Here is an 18,497-nt window from a genome sequence, read left to right on the forward strand (position 1 = left end):
ACACAGGTGAAGTCCACTGTTCCTGCTCCGGCCGGTGGATGTGGCGATATGCAGCGCCCCTACATGCTCTGAGACTTAACTTCTTTTAACATGTCACACTGTGTTTGGTAACCCTTTATATTAATGATGGAGACATTTATCATTAGTGGAGCTGCAATAATATACTATACAAGTTTACAACTTTCATGGATAATAATTATAATTATAATAATAATAATAATAATAAAACAGATACTTTGCTAATAATTTTGATCTTTATTAAATATTTTGGGCCACAATATTTTCAGCTTTCCAAGTGGGCAGGGACATTCTTAATTTTGGGAATGGCTGATCGAGTGTATTGGTGCTGTTTCTAGTTTTCTCCTGAGACTCTGCTTTCAAACACAATAAAATTTATTGGCCTCTTTGTTTAAATCGTCATATCTCTTCTTGTTGATCAGAGATGCAGTCCAGTAAATCTGAAGCCATGTTTGTCTTTCCAGATTGCTGTGTGGAACTCGTACAAGGGGATGAACCTGACAGAGTCCCACCGAGAGAAGACTATCAATGTGACAGACTCGCTCGCTAACAGGACTCTTATTGTCACCACAATACTGGTGAGGAGGAAGGTCAAACGGAGGGCAACAGAGGGAAACGACGGGGAAGACATCTGGAACACATAAAGCACAGAAAAAGGGAAAAATGGAGGCATCGAGATGATAGGTTTTGTAAAGGTTTGGCAAAAGAAATATAGTCGAAACTTTAATTAAAGGACCACTGGGTTTTTCAAAGGCTTTATCAACTCAGGTAATCAAACAACAATTAGTACTGAAGTGTCTTCAAGACTGTTTTGATGGAGGCGCAATCAGTGGCATATTCAAGTGACCACAGGCCCCTGGGGATACACTTATGTGTGGGCCCTTAAAAATCACATTACAGTCACAGAATAAACAGTCAGGTCCACATGTAGTTGGACAGTGACACTATTTTTGTGTTGATGCCTCTGTACACCACCACAAAGGAGTTGGAATTAATAATCAAGATGTTACTTAAGATTTTCAACCAAAACTACCACATTAATTGTCTTAGAATTATGGTCATTTTCATACATAGGTCCCCTCATTTTCAGAGGCCATAGGTAATTGGGAAAACTAAACCTAAGACTTATTGTTCTTAAACTTATAGTTTATACACAATAAGAAGTGTTTTTGTGCTTCAAGTATAACCATTCCCACTCATGCAACATTTATTGTGACTCACTGATTATTCCATCTGCTTGTTGCAAACTTCTACAATATGGTTGTGGAGGAAAAATATGGGGCCTTATGTGACTTGGGGCTCTGGCCTTCATCCCAGGCGAGGCTAGTGTTAATCTGCCCTACTGTCTCACGACCAGTACAAACCGCGCTCCTACCAGCTGGTATTTTAGTAATGCCAGAATGTATTCTGTACATCTGTTATTATTCATACGAGATACACTGCAAAGGTAGGAGGAGAAGTATAAATATTTGTTTGATTGATTGAGGACTTTTTGGTATTTTGACTGACATTTCATGTTAGATTTTGCATGAAACCCGATATCTCGCTGCAGCATCATTTCGGAAAAAAGATGTGATTCTGATGACAAACTGCAAACAAAGTAGTTGCTGTACCCAAACAATAATTACACAACAATCATGTCATTGTGCGCTGGATGCATTTAAAGAAAGAGGAAATTATGGTTTAAAGGTTTAGGGGTGGGCAATCATGTGCCATGAAGGGCCAAGGCACTGCAGGTTTCCCTTTCTGCCGGTGATTTCATTGATGTTGAGGTGTTTATGTTCAGGGGAGAAGCTCATCAGCAAAACCACCTGCTGAGGTGAATGGCTGCAAGGAAAACCTGCACTGTCTTGGCCCTCGGTGCCCACCCCTGGAACATAATTATAGCAAGAAAAAAGTCACTTCCAAGCTATAAACTAATGGTTAGCGTTTGACAAGAATTTGTTATTTGCTTCTGATTTATACAGAAATAGAAATGGGTAATAACTGTTGGGTATGAAAGATTTGCACTTGAGCAGTGTGGAGACCACAGATGATTGTCAAGAACACTACACCAGACTTAAAACATAAATAAATCAAAAAATACCCCTAGGCATGGACATGTACACAGGTTGGATATGTTTATCAGTTTAATTTTTTTTGACAAAATTAGTTTTTGTATTTGAAATTTAAATTTTGTTTCCATTTGACATATTAATGTCAACAGCTTAGCACATTTGTATTTTTGCTGTTGACCACTTTTATTGTATGCAGTAACCAGAGGTGTGTAACCCCTTGAGCTTCTATGAGTTAAAGTCATACCACATATTTCTTCCCACCACCCGTTAAACCTGAGATTCTAATTTCTGTATTGTTATACAGGAAAATCCATATGTGATGCTTAAAAATCAGACAAGGAGCGGGTTGGGAATGATCGATTTGAGGGCTACTGTCTGGACCTGTTGAAGGAGCTCTCCAACATCTTGGGTTTTACGTATGAAGTCAGATTGGTTGCTGATGGAAAATATGGAGCCCAGAATGATAAAGGAGAGTGGAACGGGATGGTCCGGGAGCTGATCGATCATGTGAGTTGAACAAGAAATAAACACTATGACAAGGAACAAAATTTAGGTGTAATACCTGTTTTCCCAGTTTTGTGAAATTTCTCAGTAGCCAGTTTGTTAATGGCAGACATACTCCAGGTAAATTCAGGCTGCTGGACAAAAAATTAAGCAATTTTGTTTGCCTCCTTTCCAATTTCCTCTCAGGAAATTGGTGTCAGCACTTAACTTTGCTTCTGATGTGCCCAAAAATTCAACCTGACAAGCAAATAAAAGTCAACAGTGGTTCAAAATTCAGTTCACATATACAGTGTGCTTTTTTTTCTGTTTATTGACCTGCTAAAACATTGTTTTGTGGTATATATAATAAATAAATAAATAACAAATATGCAGATATGGAAAACTCAGAGGATATGGCAAAAAAAACCCTTCAGATTTATTGGCTGAGCCTAGTGAAACAGTTCACAATTAGTGGAGTGACAACGTACAAATAGGGTACCCAAAACGAAGGAGGCAAAAAGGCTGAAGGACAGACAGGAAATCAAACAGACACAGAACCAGAAGCCTCCAGGAACACAGGGAATACTTAGGAAACACAAAAATACTCACTCACAAAAGCGTGGAGCTGGGCAAAGGAACTCAGATGCAACGAACATGTCAAACACTGTCAGACAATGAGGCCAATGAGACAACCAAACAGGTGTGCTTAAATACTGAAACCTCAAATGAGACAGGTGCATGAAACAAAGGCAGAAAAACAAAAACACACGTGGGAAATTGCGTGGCATAGAAGTGACAGAACTAAACTGACCAGGGACGGTGATCAACAAAGCAAACGACAACAAAGGGAGAGTTGAAAATAAATAACAAAATCTAAACATAGCCATTGTGGAAGGGAAAACAATACGGAAATAACACAAAATAATGACAAAAAACAAAATCCAGAATACCTTGAAACAACAACGTGGAACTCAGAAAAATAACCACGCATACATAATGACACTGAGATGCAGGACAGGGAACCGGACCAGAACAGAATAATAAAAACACACAACCGGATGGACATACACACAACACAGAGGAGGCACAGCACAACCAGAAAACAATAAGGAGGAATGGAGACACACACACAGACACACAGACACATACACACACCGTAGGGGAAAGACAAATGACACACACACATCCACACACTGTAGGCGAAAGACAAATGACATGCACACATCCACACACTGGAGGAGGGAGACAATCGACACACATATACACATCCATAAGACATGCAGGTGCACACAATGGATGAGGGGGAGACACAGACTTGCACACAGGGAGCAAGGAACGGGGCACACACAACAAACAAAAGGAGACACACTCAGATAGGACAGCAGGAAACAACAACATGGGGTGGGTAAGGTCTAGACCTTCCTCATGTGTAGCACTTTGAGATAAGTTCTGATTTCTTGCTGGATAAAAATAAATAATAGAATCGAATCGAATTAATAGCAACCACAGATGTAGCTGACCAATTCCTCAAAATTGTCATTGTAAATATCCACTACTAGAGGTCTTGGTGAAATTGTACTGTACTTGGATTAATGGTAAATGTCCACCATACTGCTCCATTTCAAAAATCTTATGTACAGCCTACTGTGGGACATGCAAATTCAGTAAGGTATATCTTATATATTATATTCCATTCTAAGGTGGAACTATGCCAGTATACAAAGGTATATCTAAATATCTAAAAAGGAAGAGTAAAATAGGAGAGTAGAAAAGAGTAGAGTAGAGCCACTTAGGTGCCTGGTCTGAGAACCAGGGATGGTGATGACGACCAACGTCTTGCTTATATTAGTATATAAGCACAACCTGGTCTCACAGCAAAAGTTGTGATTCAGTAGCACGAAATATACATTAATCTATTGGTTTGTGATATTGTGATGAAAGTGACTCATTTTCATCATGGCAGCACAAATTCATTCTAATTCATTCCATGAAAGCTACACAAAATTAAAGTGTAGTGGGGGTGGGGTGGGGTGGGGCATCGGGGTGGTTATGGTTAGTGTGGGGGGAAGGAGTAATATTAGGTTATGGTTAAGGTTAGGGTTGGGGGTAGGAGTAGGGTTAGTAATAGTGAGTTAAAAAAAAACCCAGTCCCTAAAATTTGACTCATTTCGTGACAGTAGCACGAAAAAAACAAAAACAAAACATGAGACTGGACTGATAAGCACTGGGCCAAATTACTGACCTGACCTGTGAGCTTGACTGTTAACCACTGTTTTTTCTAAATAAAATCACTTGATTCACGCTCATTCATTCTACCAAGTTGGTCCAAATGGATCAAAGCTCTTGTCATCATTTTGTTTAAACACAGACTGAGGGATGGACACATGGAGGGAACAACAAGATACTTACTTCATACGCTGTAATAACACTTTGTAGAGTGTTACGGCACTAAGCTAGTCTCTAATGGGCCCGTAACATAAGATCTCTACCTATGTGTGCCAATGGACATGGAAGTGACCTATTCTTTGCTTCCATGCGTGGTCTCACCTAGGGATGTCCTGATTCCGATCACGTGATCGGAAATCGGGCCCGATCATGGGTTTCAGACTTGATCGAAATCGGACGTTGCATCCCGATCAAGAATCCGATATAGATTTTATCCTCATTATTTTGATCAGCGCTATTTCAAGCTCATTATTGCAGATTAATGGGCCTTTCACGCGTCAGAAGCATCAGAGGCGTGAGACGCGTTGCTTTTTAGAGGCGTCAGAAGCGTCGCTTAGCTCAGCTTTTGAAGCAACGCTTCTGACGGGAGCCCGCATTGCCGCTTGTCGGCAGGCTGACGTGGTCAACGTTCAACCCAATCTTTATTTTTTTTTTTTTTTCATTTTATTTCATTTTAAACAAACAACAAACACAGTTGCTCAGACAGAACAAGTGGGACTTCAGCAATACAGTGTAAACAGAATGTACTATGTCCAATGACAAACCATCTAATAAACTATCTAATAATGAGAGGATAAACCTTTCATGATAAGAGAGGCCAAGTCTGGACCAATAAATTTTAAGTATGGGATCCAGGTAGAATAAAATGTATCTGAAGAACCACTGAGCATGCACGAAATATATTCACTTGGGATGCATACTAAGATTAAATTGTGCCAATGACCTCTTTGTGGGAGCAAAGTCCTTGATCCAGAAATGTAAAATGTTCTTTCTTGCAATAAGAGTCAAAGACAGAATAGTCAATTACCCTTGGAATTTATATGTGGATATGAGAGACCGAGCAGAAGATACTTGGGATCCAAGGGTATTGCTATTTTAAAAATAGAGAATAAGTCCTTAGCAACATCAAAACAATAATTTGTATCTTTGAACAAGACCACATACAATGAAAATAATCACCAATTTCGGTCTTACATTTCCAACAAAGTGAAGGATGAATCCATCCTATTTTTCAAAAGAGGTGTAACATGCAGCCGATGCAAGATTCTAAATTGAATTGACTTGGTTCGATTACAGATGGAAATTCTAGCAGCCTTTGCAGCGTTTGATATTTAGAATGGTAATATTTATTTTTGTCCTCAATAGGTTTGGCTTGGGTAATAATTTTCTTCGTTGGATTCAGATTCTGTATAATTCCCCGTCTGCAGCCGTCATTACAAATGGTTTAAAATCTATAGTTTCCTCTTTTCCGAGGAGACAGGCAGGGCGATCCTTTAAGTCCTCTGCTTTTCAATCTGGCCATTGAGCCATTAGCACAAGCAATCAGACAGAATAAATTAATTTCAGCCATCTCTGTGAGTGACAGGGAACACAAAATCTCACTCTACGCAGATGATGTGCTGATTTTTATGTCTAATCCTTAGCTTTCTATTTTGAATCTAATTGACACCATAGCTTTGTTTAGTGAGTTTTCAGGTTATAAAATTAACTTTTCTAAATCAGAAGCCATGCCTCTTGGATCTTTATCATCAGTTCAACAACTGTCTTGTCATTTTCCTTTCCGCTGGTCACCGTTTGGATCTGTTTACCTGGGTATAACTATAACACCATTATTTGATTTGTTATATAAAGCTAATTACCCATGTCTCCTGGATGCCATAAAAGCAGATTTAGATAGGTGGGCTCCTATACCCTTATATTGGCTTGGCAGGATTTCCCTTATTAAAATGTATATTTTACCCAGGTTACTTTACCCTATGCAGATGATACCTCGATTATTAATGAAAAAGATAATTTTTGTTGTTGTTTGTTACCTCAAAATTTCTGATTACTGTTTAAAAAAGTTTAGAAACACTTGTAATTAAAATAGCTAACTCAATAAATGGTTCTTTAAAAACCTTTCATCTATAATTAAAACCACCTGTTATTTCAGATTAGATAATTTCTTGTTTACATAAGGAACCTTTGACATTTATTTTTAGACAAATAGAAAACATGGAAATTTGTACATTTTTGAAGTCTGGTAGATTATTACTTGATTGTTCAAGCTACCTCAAGGAGAAGTGCACTGTTTAAGTGATAAATAATAAAATAAGGTGATTAAAATTAAATTATTAATATTTAGCATTTGTTCATTGTTATTCAGTTTTTTAAAAGTATCAGATCGGGACTCGGTATCGGCAGATACTCAAAATCAGATGACTCGGAATCGGATCGGGGCCAAAAAACCTGATCAGGACATCCCTAGTCTCACCTGTTTGTGGGAAGGAGCGACAACTAACTGCTTGCGCCGGCTGGCATCTTTTTCCAGTGTCTCCAGCGTCCCTATGAACAGCTGACTCTGCCCGGACACAGTCAGTTCAAGTTTTTGTAAAAGGTGGAATCACACATACCGTCCATCTTGGTGTGGAAAAAGTCAGTCTCTTCCTTTAAAAAACAAACAAAAAAAAAATGAAGCAACAGAAGTGCTGTTGGTATTCTGGTCATCATTCACCATCTCTTCACAGTGATGCCACCAAAATCATACTCACTCTCTTTGCACTAGTGTGACTGTTATCGATTCACCTTATAACCCCCCTCCCCCCACCCACCCACCAAATGTCAATCAGTGCCTAAAGAGTTAACAAGGTTTATAGTACATTAGTACTCTACTTTTTACAGGTTGCTGACCTTGCTGTGGCTCCTTTGACCATTACCTACGTTAGGGAAAAAGTCATCGACTTCTCCAAGCCCTTCATGACCTTAGGCATCAGCATCCTGTACCGGAAACCTAACGGCACCAACCCGGGGGTGTTCTCTTTCCTTAATCCCCTTTCTGCAGACATCTGGATGTACGTGCTTCTTGCCTGCACTGGAGTCAGTTGTGTGCTCTTTGTGATTGCCAGGTAAGAGGCTAATGTTTAAAAGTCAGCTTTGTCTGCAAGCTGTTTTCTTTTTAATTGCTATCAACCCTCAGCTGAAGATACTAGGATTTTTCCAACATGCCTCTCAGTGTGTCTGCTGATGCGTCAGCATTAAGCTTGATTCTGTCCGTGTGTTATCGGTGCATTTGCAGGTATCCTGCCACAGTCCAAAGACATACAGAGCACTTGATGAATTGTAAACTGTAAATAGACTGTAAATATGAATATATTTGTCTATATTGATGTGAAAGTACGCTAGTGTATCATCATTTCTCACACTGATCAGTTTCTGTGTAAAGTGACCTTGGGTTACTTGAAAGGCACTATAGAAATGTAAGTTCATAATAGTAATAATAGCAATAACAATAATATTAATAATAATTATAATAATAGGAAATTCATTAATTTCTGTATTCTTTCATTTTCTATACCTGTTTCTTTCAATTAAGGGTCATGGGAGAGCTGGAGTCTATCCCAGCAATCACTGGGTGAAAGGTGGGGTACATACTGGACAGTATGCCAATCTATGGCAGGGCCACATATAGACAAACTCATTTACACTTTCACTCACACCTACAGGCGATTTAAAGTTTCCAGTTCACCTCACCTGCATGTCTTTGGTAGTGGGAGGAAGCTGGGAACCCACGCTAACAGGGAATCGCAACATTGACAACAGCAACTACAATAATAATAATAATACGAGCTTCACGCGGACCTGTGCATTGTGTGCCAAACAGGAAGTGCCAAATTTTGATTCCACAGTGAAACAGGGAATGTCAAATGTTGCACTCTTCCTGGATCGACAATAGATGAGATCTTGTGGAATCTCGTGGGAATTCAGTGGCAATTTAACACTGAAACAGGAAGTACTAAATTTTGAGCCTACAGTCAAACAGGAAATGTCAATGTTGAACACTTCTGGGTTGACAAATAGAGGAGATCTCGTAGAATCTCACGGGAATTAAGTAGCAAGTTGACACTGAAACAGCAAGTGCCAATTTTGAGCCCACAGTGAAACAGGAAATCTCAAATGTTGAACACTTCCTGGAACTACAGCAGAGGATGTTACCTGTTTTTCATTATGTTGTTTATGCGCTGGTATGTTTATCCTCTGTAAGGTTTTGTGCAACTTTTTGTCTCAATTAAAAAAAATAAAAAAGAGAAAGAGGAGATCTCACGTGAATAGAAGAGATATTGTGGGAATTCAGTGCACACAGTCAACACTGGAAACAGAAAATGCTAAATATTGAATCAACATTGAATCTGGCAATGCTAAAGTGAGAGGCAGCGTGTTGTGTGTTGGGGGGGTGTGGCTGGATATTTTGGTGTTCTTTTCTTTTCTTTTGCTCTCCAGGTGGCATGAAAACTGATTGTCTGTGGAGAAGGTGCTGGCTGAAGAGTCCTTCACCCTCATCAACATCATGTGCAGCACCTGTGAATGGTGCTCACGTGCAGCCTTAAAGACTTTCAGCTGAAGCAGATAATTGGATGGCGTTCTGCATTTAAGCCATGTGTGATTCAAGCAGAATGCCGGGAACTCGACCTTGTGATGTTCGTTTGTGAGACGCTGAGGACCGCGCCTGGGTTTGACACATCGAGCCTGTGAAGCAGGAAGGTGAGGGACACATGCTGTCAGCACACATCAGAGGTGATTAATTGTTTGACTACTTGTTGATAGTAACTTGGTATTTTGTTACGCAGTATATTTGAATTGTGATGAGAATTGTGCAGCTTGCTTCTCACTGCTGTGGCGTGCGGACAAGTGATCCTCCACCTGTTGTGAGAAGCTGCTCATTTGCATAAAGCTTAAAATACAGACCTGAAATGTGTTGCTGATAGTGTGTGTCTTTTGAAGGATATTAGTTGTAACTGCTGACTTACCTCACCTCTTCTATCCTTCGCAGAGAGTCGGTTTGTCGTGTCCACCTGGGGGGTGTTTGGCGGTAATAGTGAGTCCAGAAGCGCCGGGCTTCGATCCTTTTGGGCGCTGGAGAGCGTGCCAGCCTTCACTCCACCAGAATGACGCTGTTTTAGTTTCTACACCTTATTATGCACCAGAGGGTGAAAAATAAATTGTTTTTGTTATTGGAACTGCTTTCTGGTTATTTTAGCGCTGGGTTCCGTCAGACGCAGGTTCGCTCCTCAACCCGCGTCGACACATAACACAGCGTGCACCTTGACAGCACATGAGGCCACTCAGTGACGAGTGGGTAAATTGCATGAAGGTTTTTAGCCATGCTAATGCTGCCCATGAGCATTTCCTGAAAAAAAAAGTCTGAAGGACCAAAATGACATGTTGAGATACGGCATCATCTAAATTGTTCCCAATGTGTGACCAACCAAAGCAAGAGACAAACCAGGTGCATTCTCATAATTTTAGTTTAGGAGAACAGATGTGCCTTAAGTCTGGATTTAAAGGACTCATCACAATCAAACTTATCTAGTCTTATCAATCAATCAATCAATCAATTTTATATATAGCGCCAAATCACAACAAACAGTTGCCCCAAGGCGCTTTATATTGTAAGGCAAGGCCATACAATAATTACAGAAAAACCCCAACGGTCAAAACAACCCCCTGTGAGCAAGCACTTGGCAACAGTGGGAAGGAAAAATTCCCTTTTAACAGAAAGAAACCTCCAGCAGAACCAGGCTCAGGGAGGGGCAGTCTTCTGCTGGGACTGGTTGGGGCTGAGGGAGAGAACCAGGAAAAAGACATGCTGTGGAGGGGAGCAGAGATCAATCACTAATGATTAAATGCAGAGTGGTGCATACAGAGCAAAAAGAGAAAGAAACACTCAGTGCATCATGGGAACCCCCCAGCAGTCTAAGTCTATCGCAGCATAACTAAGGGATGGTTCAGGGTCATGTGATCCAGCCCTAACTATAAGCTTTAGCAAAAAGGAAAGTTTTAAGCCTAATCTTAAAAGTAGAGAGGGTGTCTGTCTCCCTGATCTGAATTGGGAGCTGGTTCCACAGGAGAGGAGCCTGAAAGCTGAAGGCTCTGCCTCCCATTCTACTCTTACAAACCCTAGGAACTACAAGTAAGCCTGCGGTCTGAGAGCGAAGCGCTCTATTGGGGTGATATGGTACTATGAGGTCCCTAAGATAAGATGGGACCTGATTATTCAAAACCTTATAAGTAAGAAGAAGAATTTTAAATTCTATTCTAGAATTAACAGGAAGCCAATGAAGAGAGGCCAATATGGGTGAGATATGCTCTCTCCTTCTAGTCCCTGTTAGCACTCTAGCTGCAGCATTTTGAATTAACTGAAGGCTTTTCAGGGAACTTTTAGGACAACCTGATAATGATGAATTACAATAGTCCAGCCTAGAGGAAATAAATGCATGAATTAGTTTTCAGCATCACTCTGAGACAAGACCTTTCTAATTTTAGAGATATTGCGCAAATGCAAAAAAGCAGTCCTACATATTTGTTTAATATGCGCATTGAATGACATATCCTGATCAAAATGACTCCAAGATTTCTCACAGTATTACTAGAGGTCAGGGTAATGCCATCCAGAGTAAGGATCTGGTTAGACACCATGTTTCTAAGATTTGTGGGGCCAAGTACAATAACTTCAGTTTTATCTGAGTTTAAAAGCAGGAAATTAGAGGTCATCCATGTCTTTATGTCTGTTATGTGTCGGACGCAGCTCGGAGAACCGACCAGCATTTGAAGGACCCAGTATAAAATAAGCAGAGCACGGTTCAAAGGCTAACTGAATTTAATACATAACAGTGATAATAACAGAAGGTGCGGCCTGGCGTGGTGCGCTCCCAGCAGCGCTAACGGTCCGGAGCCAGAAGCTGTTTCGGACCCAAGGACCCCGCCGACACCCCCCAGGTGGCCGCAACAACCGAGTCTGTGAAAGAAGGAACCATTATGTGAGTCCACACTCTACACACAGAACACTTAAAGGTGTACAAACAGCAAACACTTCCTGGCTTGATTACTGATCAGCTTCCCAACCTGCAGGCATGGAACATACAGTTCACAAAACTCCACCGCAGTGGAAGCTGATACATGACTAACAAACAGCTCAATACAATAAGGTGTGAGGGACACCACATTTACTGACTGTATAACTGTTAGTCACAAAATCTAACGTACCTCAGGAAGTGTGCTGACGAGCGTGAGACCTCACCCCCTCCTCTTTCACAGACTGTGCATCAAACCTGGACGTTCTCAGCATCCGCTGCTGATGAGATGGCTCCCGAGACGACGATCTCACCCGTCTGGTCACAAGGTCGAGTCTCTGGCAAATACACACTGTGCACTCCAGTCTTAAATGCCAACATGTTCCAATCCATCCAGATGCACCACAGCTGTGAGTCCTGACGAGTCACAGGTGATCAGGGTGAGGTCCTGACAGCCTCAGCAACACAGCCACTCAGTCCCAAACGCAAGCCACCTGGGAGGAAAACCAAAAAACAGAAACAAACCGGCAGCCAGGCCCCCCCAGCCATATAACAGTACCCCACCCTCACGGGAAGCCTCCCGGCGACCACACACACCTGGCCCAGGAGAAACACCCCCCTCCAGGGACCATGGCTGGAAACCGCGTCTGCGTTCATCCTCCAACAGACTGGTTGAACTGGCTGCATCTTTGCCCTTGTTTCTGACAGTCTCTTAGCACAGGTGTGGCCAGGAGTTCTTACACCTGTGCGGTCAGCCTTTATCCAAACATGTGTGATTAGTCATAAAACAAAACAACCAAAACACCCCCCCCTCCCCAGGGGACCGTCCCATCAAACCCCAGGGAAGGGGAGAAAGGAAAAACAACCCAAACTTGAGCTCACAAACAAAAAATGCCAAAATACCCCCCCTCCTCCCCCCAAACGAAACGTAGGGACCAACACCCCCCAGAGGGCCACCCGCCAGCTCCAGGAGTAATAACCACGGCCGAGGTCCCTCTGGGATCCAACGTCACCCACGGGGACTACCAGCGCCTCCCAGAGGACCACTCGTCAACCCCAGGAGATGCCTCCCCTCATGACCAATGGACCCAGCCCCGGCCGTCCACGGCTAGATGGACCCAACGCCCTTTCCCCCCCAGAGGACACCACACTCAAACCCTGAGGGTGGAAACTGGGGGGGGGAAACAAAAAGACACCCCAAACCCCCCCCCTCCCCTCCCGGGTGCAGAGGCTACCTGGGAAACGCCCAGCACAACCTAACTGCACCCCTCCAGCAATGCCGACACTACGGCACACCCGGCTGGAGTCAGAGGAGAAGAGAGGGCATAACAAAAAACAAAGAGAAAAAACAACCCAAGTACCACCCCATCACCCCCCAGGGGACCGTTCCATCTAACCCTGGGGATGTGAAACAAAAAGAAATAAAAGAAAAAACAAACAGACCAACACACAGTTGTTTGGGTCCTTTTTTTTGTTTTGTTTTTTTTGTTCTTTGTCAGACAGGCTGCAGGGTCACAACCCCAGACAAATAGTGGACAACAAAAAAATAAAATCCCACACAAAAACCAACTCAAAAAACACCCACACAAAATGAACTAACACAAAACAAATCAGTGAGTTATACCGTCAAGCTCAACCAAATGGAACACACCTGTTCCTACTCAAGAGCTTGACGGTAACGTGATTCAGTCACCACAAGGGGGAACCAGAGTGCAAAAAATGAAAAAACCCCTTTGGCGACAGAAAAAACAAACGAGCTGCTCTTATGTGCGCAGCTGAGTGCAACACACAACCAAAATGTGCTCAACTAAATAACGCCGGAGCTGATACAACAGACGCAGTAGTTACCTTTGTCCGGGGAAACGGGGCTACGACTGTAACACCGGAAGCCCAGCGACCCGTGCTAACAGAGCTCCGCCGTGCGCATGAACCCATTACAAACGCACTCTTGCAGCTCCCGTTTAAACCTCTTATCCGGTCGGAGTGTGACGCGAGGCCGTCGCCAGTCACACTCCACCACGACCCACGGATAAGGCACAACACAGGAACACGGCTGCAAGAGAGCACAAATCAGTATCCAGTAATGGGTCTCAAACACGCACCTTCCGGGCGGAGAGCCCCGCAACTGATCCGGATAACCACTGAACGTCTGCTGCCGCCTTCCCGGCGCGTTACCGTCTCTGCTACCGCTGGGTCCGTGATGTTTGGCCAGAGACTACTGTTATGTGTCGGACGCAGCTCGGAGAACCGACCAGCGTTTGAAGGACCCAGTATAAAATAAGCAGAGCACGGTTCAAAGGCTAACTGAATTTAATACATAACAGTGATAATAACAGAAGGTGCGGCCTGGCGTGGTGCGCTCCCAGCAGCGCTAACGGTCCGGAGCCAGAAGCTGTTTCGGACCCAAGGACCCTGCCGACACCCCCCAGGTGGCCGCAACAACCGAGTCTGTGAAAGAAGGAACCATTATGTGAGTCCACACTCTACACACAGAACACTTAAAGGTGTACAAACAGCAAACACTTCCTGGCTTGATTACTGATCAGCTTCCCAACCTGCAGGCATGGAACATCCCGTTCACAAAACTCCACCGCAGTGGAAGCTGATACATGACTAACAAACAGCTCAATACAATAAGGTGTGAGGGACACCACATTTACTGACTGTATAACTGTTAGTCACAAAATCTAACGTACCTCAGGAAGTGTGCTGACGAGCGTGAGACCTCACCCCCTCCTCTTTCACAGACTGTGCATCAAACCTGGACGTTCTCAGCATCCGCTGCTGATGAGATGGCTCCCGAGACGACGATCTCACCCGTCTGGTCACAAGGTCGAGTCTCTGGCAAATACACACTGTGCACTCCAGTCTTAAATGCCAACATGTTCCAATCCATCCAGATGCACCACAGCTGTGAGTCCTGACGAGTCGCAGGTGATCAGGGTGAGGTCCTGACAGCCTCAGCAACACAGCCACTCAGTCCCAAACGCAAGCCACCTGGGAGGAAAACCAAAAAACAGAAACAAACCGGCAGCCAGGCCCCCCCAGCCATATAACAATGTCTGTAAGACAATCCTGCAGTTTAGCTAATTGGTGTGTGTCCTCTGGCTTCATGGATAGATAAAGCTGGGTATCATCTGTGTAACAATGAAAATTTAAGCAATGCCGTCTAATAATACTGCCTAAGGGAAACATGTATAAAGTGAATAAAATTGGTCCTAGCACAGAACCTTGTGGAACTCCATAATTAACCTTAGTCTGTGAAGAAGATTCCCCATTTACATGAACAAATTGTAATCTATTAGATAACTATGATTCAAACCACCGCAGCGCAGTGCCTTTAATACCTATGGCATACTCTAATCTCTGTAATAAAATTTTATGGGCAACAGTATCAAAAGCAGCACTGAGGTCTAACAGAACTAGGCTGGCAGACTGTTCCGCAGAACAGGCGCATGGTAAAAGAAAGCCCTGTATCCTGCTGACATTCTTTGTTGCCCTGGAATACACATTTATTATTATCATTATTATTTCTGATTCATTGATTAATTAAAAATAATTATCCATCTCATTAAATAGGAAAATAATCATTAGGTGCAGTTCTGGTGTCATCGTGGTGCATTCAAGATGAACTCTGTCTGTAGTCCAGTGTATGTACGAGGGCTGTCAATAAAGTATAGGTCCTTTTTATTTTTTTCAAAAACTATATGGATTTCATTCATATGTTTTTACGTCAGACATGCTTGAACCCTTGTGCGCATGCGTGAGTTTTTCCACAGCTGTCGGTGACGTCATCCGCCTGTGAGCACTCCTTGTGGGAGGAGTCGTCCAGCCCCTCGTCGGAATTCCTTTGTCTGAGAAGTTGCTGAGAGACTGGCGCTTTGTTTCATCAAAATTTTTTCTAAACCTGTGAGGCACATCGAAGTGGACACGGTTCGAAAAATTAAGCTGGTTTTCTGTGAAAATTTTAACGGCTGATGAGAGATTTTCACGTGATACTGTCGCTTTAAGGACTTCCCACGCAGTGGGACGTCGTGCAGCGCTCCCAGGCACCGTCGTCAGCCTGTTTCAAGCTGAAAACCTCCACATTTCAGGCTCTATTGATCCAGGACGTCGTGAGAGAACAGAGAAGTTTCAGAAGAAGTTGGTTTCAGCATTTTATCCGGATATTCCACTGTTAAAGGAGATTTATTTAATGAAAGATGTGCGGACGGGTCCACGCGTCGGGACGCAGCCGGCACGGTGCGGCGGCACAGGAAAAACACCTCCGTGTTGATAACCATTTGTAAAATCCAGGCGGCTTTTGATGGCTTTCAGTGGAGTGAGTATCTGAGAAATTGTTTAACAGCTGGACATGTTCCAACTTGTCCTTAAGGCTTCTAACAGAGGTGTTTTTCCTGTGGCGGAGCACCGCGCCGGCTGCGTCACCGAAAACCAGCTTAATTTTTCGAACCGTGTCCACTTCGATGTGCCTCACAGGTTTAGAAAAAATTTTGATCAAACAAAGCGCCAGTCTCTCAGCAACTTCTCAGACAAAGGAATTCCGACGAGGGGCTGGACGACTCCTCCCACAAGAGTGCTCACAGACGAATGACGTCACCGACAGGCGTGGAAAAACTCACGCATGCGCACGAGGGTTCAAGCATGTCTGACGTAAAAACATATGAATGAAATCCATATAGTTTTTGAAAAAAATAAAAAGGACCTATACTTTATTGACAGCCCTCGTAGTGATGGTATAAGCTCCAACACGCTCTGCATCCACTACTAAGATAAAAAGTAAAACATTATGGATATTGTGATGTTTCAAAAGTGTGAAACTGATCTGAAGAATGGGAGCCTGAAATCTTTTGATTGTTCTTATTTGAAACCAAGCCAGACAAGAAAACAGTGATATGTTGGAGAGCCATGATGAGGTTTGTAAAACAGTGTATATTGACATGAGTGAATGTGTTCCAATAAGTACAAGTAGAGTGGAATCATTTCCTTCAACAAGTTTGGCAGCTCTGTTTTGAACAGTTATTGCAAAGTTACCATAAATTCCTTCTAGCATATCCACTGTTATCCTCATGTTGTCTTTTTCTCTCTTTTTTTTGCCTTTCAGGTTTACGCCGTATGAGTGGTACAACCCACATCCGTGCAACACATCCTCAGCTCTAATACAGAACAATTTCACTTTACTTAACAGTTTCTGGTTTGGCATTGGAGCTCTCATGCAGCAAGGTATATAAGTTACAGTTAAAGGTTCACCCATCACCCAGGCTGCAAAGGCTACAAGGCCCTTATTGTAGAGCTGTCTCGTAAATTCCCTGCACAGCAGTAAAGCCTGTACGGACACTGTGAATCCTGATCTGAGCTGATTCATTCAAAACATCAATGTTTACTCTTAATGCCTTTTAAATGGATCCAGGATCCAATCTCTGTGAACTGCACTCACACACAGTTATTTAAATTATGTTGCGTTTCTTAGGGACTTGACCTGCTGTCCCTGACTGCAGATGATTTGGACAGGATAAGACCGGCATGCCTGATTGGAAGGTTATTAAATTTACCGATGACATCATCACAAGCTAGAGGCTATACAACTGGCACAGCAGTTTGCAACTGCATTTACAATAAGCTAAATTTTGCATCATGTAGAACTTTAGACATGCAACAGTTTTGATGAAAATAAAGATGAGCAGTTAAAGTGTTTAATCTCATTTCTCTCTCTCTCTCTGTATGCACCACTCTGCATTTAATCATTAGTGATTGATCTCTGCTCTCTTCCACAGCATGTCTTTTTCCTGATTCTCTCCCCTCAGCCCCAACCAGTCCCAGCAGAAGACTGCCCCTCCCTGAGCCTGGTTCTGCTGGAGGTTTCTTCCTGTTAAAAGGGAGTTTTTCCTTCCCACTGTCGCCAAGTGCTTGCTCATAGGGGGTCATTTTGACAGTTGGGGTTTTTCTGCCTTGGGGCAACTGTTGTTGTGATTTGGCGCTATATAAATAAAATTGATTTGATTTAATTTCTATACAGATACAATTAATGTATGACAACAGGAATGATACAGTATCTTATCTGTTTCTTGGACTGCTCTATTCTGGACACAGACCTCAGGTGTTGTACTTGGAATCTCTTGGAGGGCTTACAACCTCGAGAGCGCCTATTACCCCTGGGAACACTGTGGCATTTACCTTACTTACTAGTAGGGGTGTACCGATTCATTGTGAATTGTAATAATCATATTGTGAAGGATGTATTGAATGGCATTAACCCCTTAAGCCCTTGAGCCTATTTCACCAAATACCTATTTTCACCAAAATCACATACCCATACATTATGGTTTATTTCTCAGCTTGTACAAGGTCAAAAATGCAAAAGTTTGGATCAGCTAAAAGACAGGTCCTACTGGATGTTGTGAATGCAAAAAAAATTGAAAGTAAATAATACTTGGTAGGAGTAAATTAGGTTTTTTTTTTTTTCCCAAAAAATGAATTCCGATTTATGTATTTATTTGCTTGGCGTTTAAGCTGTGGTTTGTTGATATGTGACTGACATGGATACTTTTGTAGAGGAGACTTTGCTTGACATTTTGGTGTATAATAAGTGTATGTTGGTGTCAGCATATGTTAGTTATGAGTGTTCAAATGTTCCAAAACAGGGCAAGTCCCCAAATTTGGGGACTCT

The 18,497-nt window shown here is 42.5% G+C and overlaps 1 protein-coding gene across 1 annotated transcript in view; it reads left to right on the plus strand.

Moving 5' to 3' along the window:
* Positions 1-18,497, plus strand: part of LOC117517330 (glutamate receptor ionotropic, kainate 1-like) — a 164,730-nt gene that overhangs the window by 81,464 nt on the left and 64,769 nt on the right. The window contains 5 exon segments of the mRNA XM_034178324.1: positions 483-596; positions 2,380-2,407; positions 2,410-2,582; positions 7,665-7,888; positions 16,935-17,053. Of these exon segments, the coding sequence (XP_034034215.1) occupies positions 483-596; positions 2,380-2,407; positions 2,410-2,582; positions 7,665-7,888; positions 16,935-17,053 (658 nt within the window).

This window comes from Thalassophryne amazonica, chromosome 9, assembly GCF_902500255.1.
Source record: "Thalassophryne amazonica chromosome 9, fThaAma1.1, whole genome shotgun sequence".
In the NCBI taxonomy this organism is placed as follows: Eukaryota; Metazoa; Chordata; class Actinopteri; order Batrachoidiformes; family Batrachoididae; genus Thalassophryne; species Thalassophryne amazonica.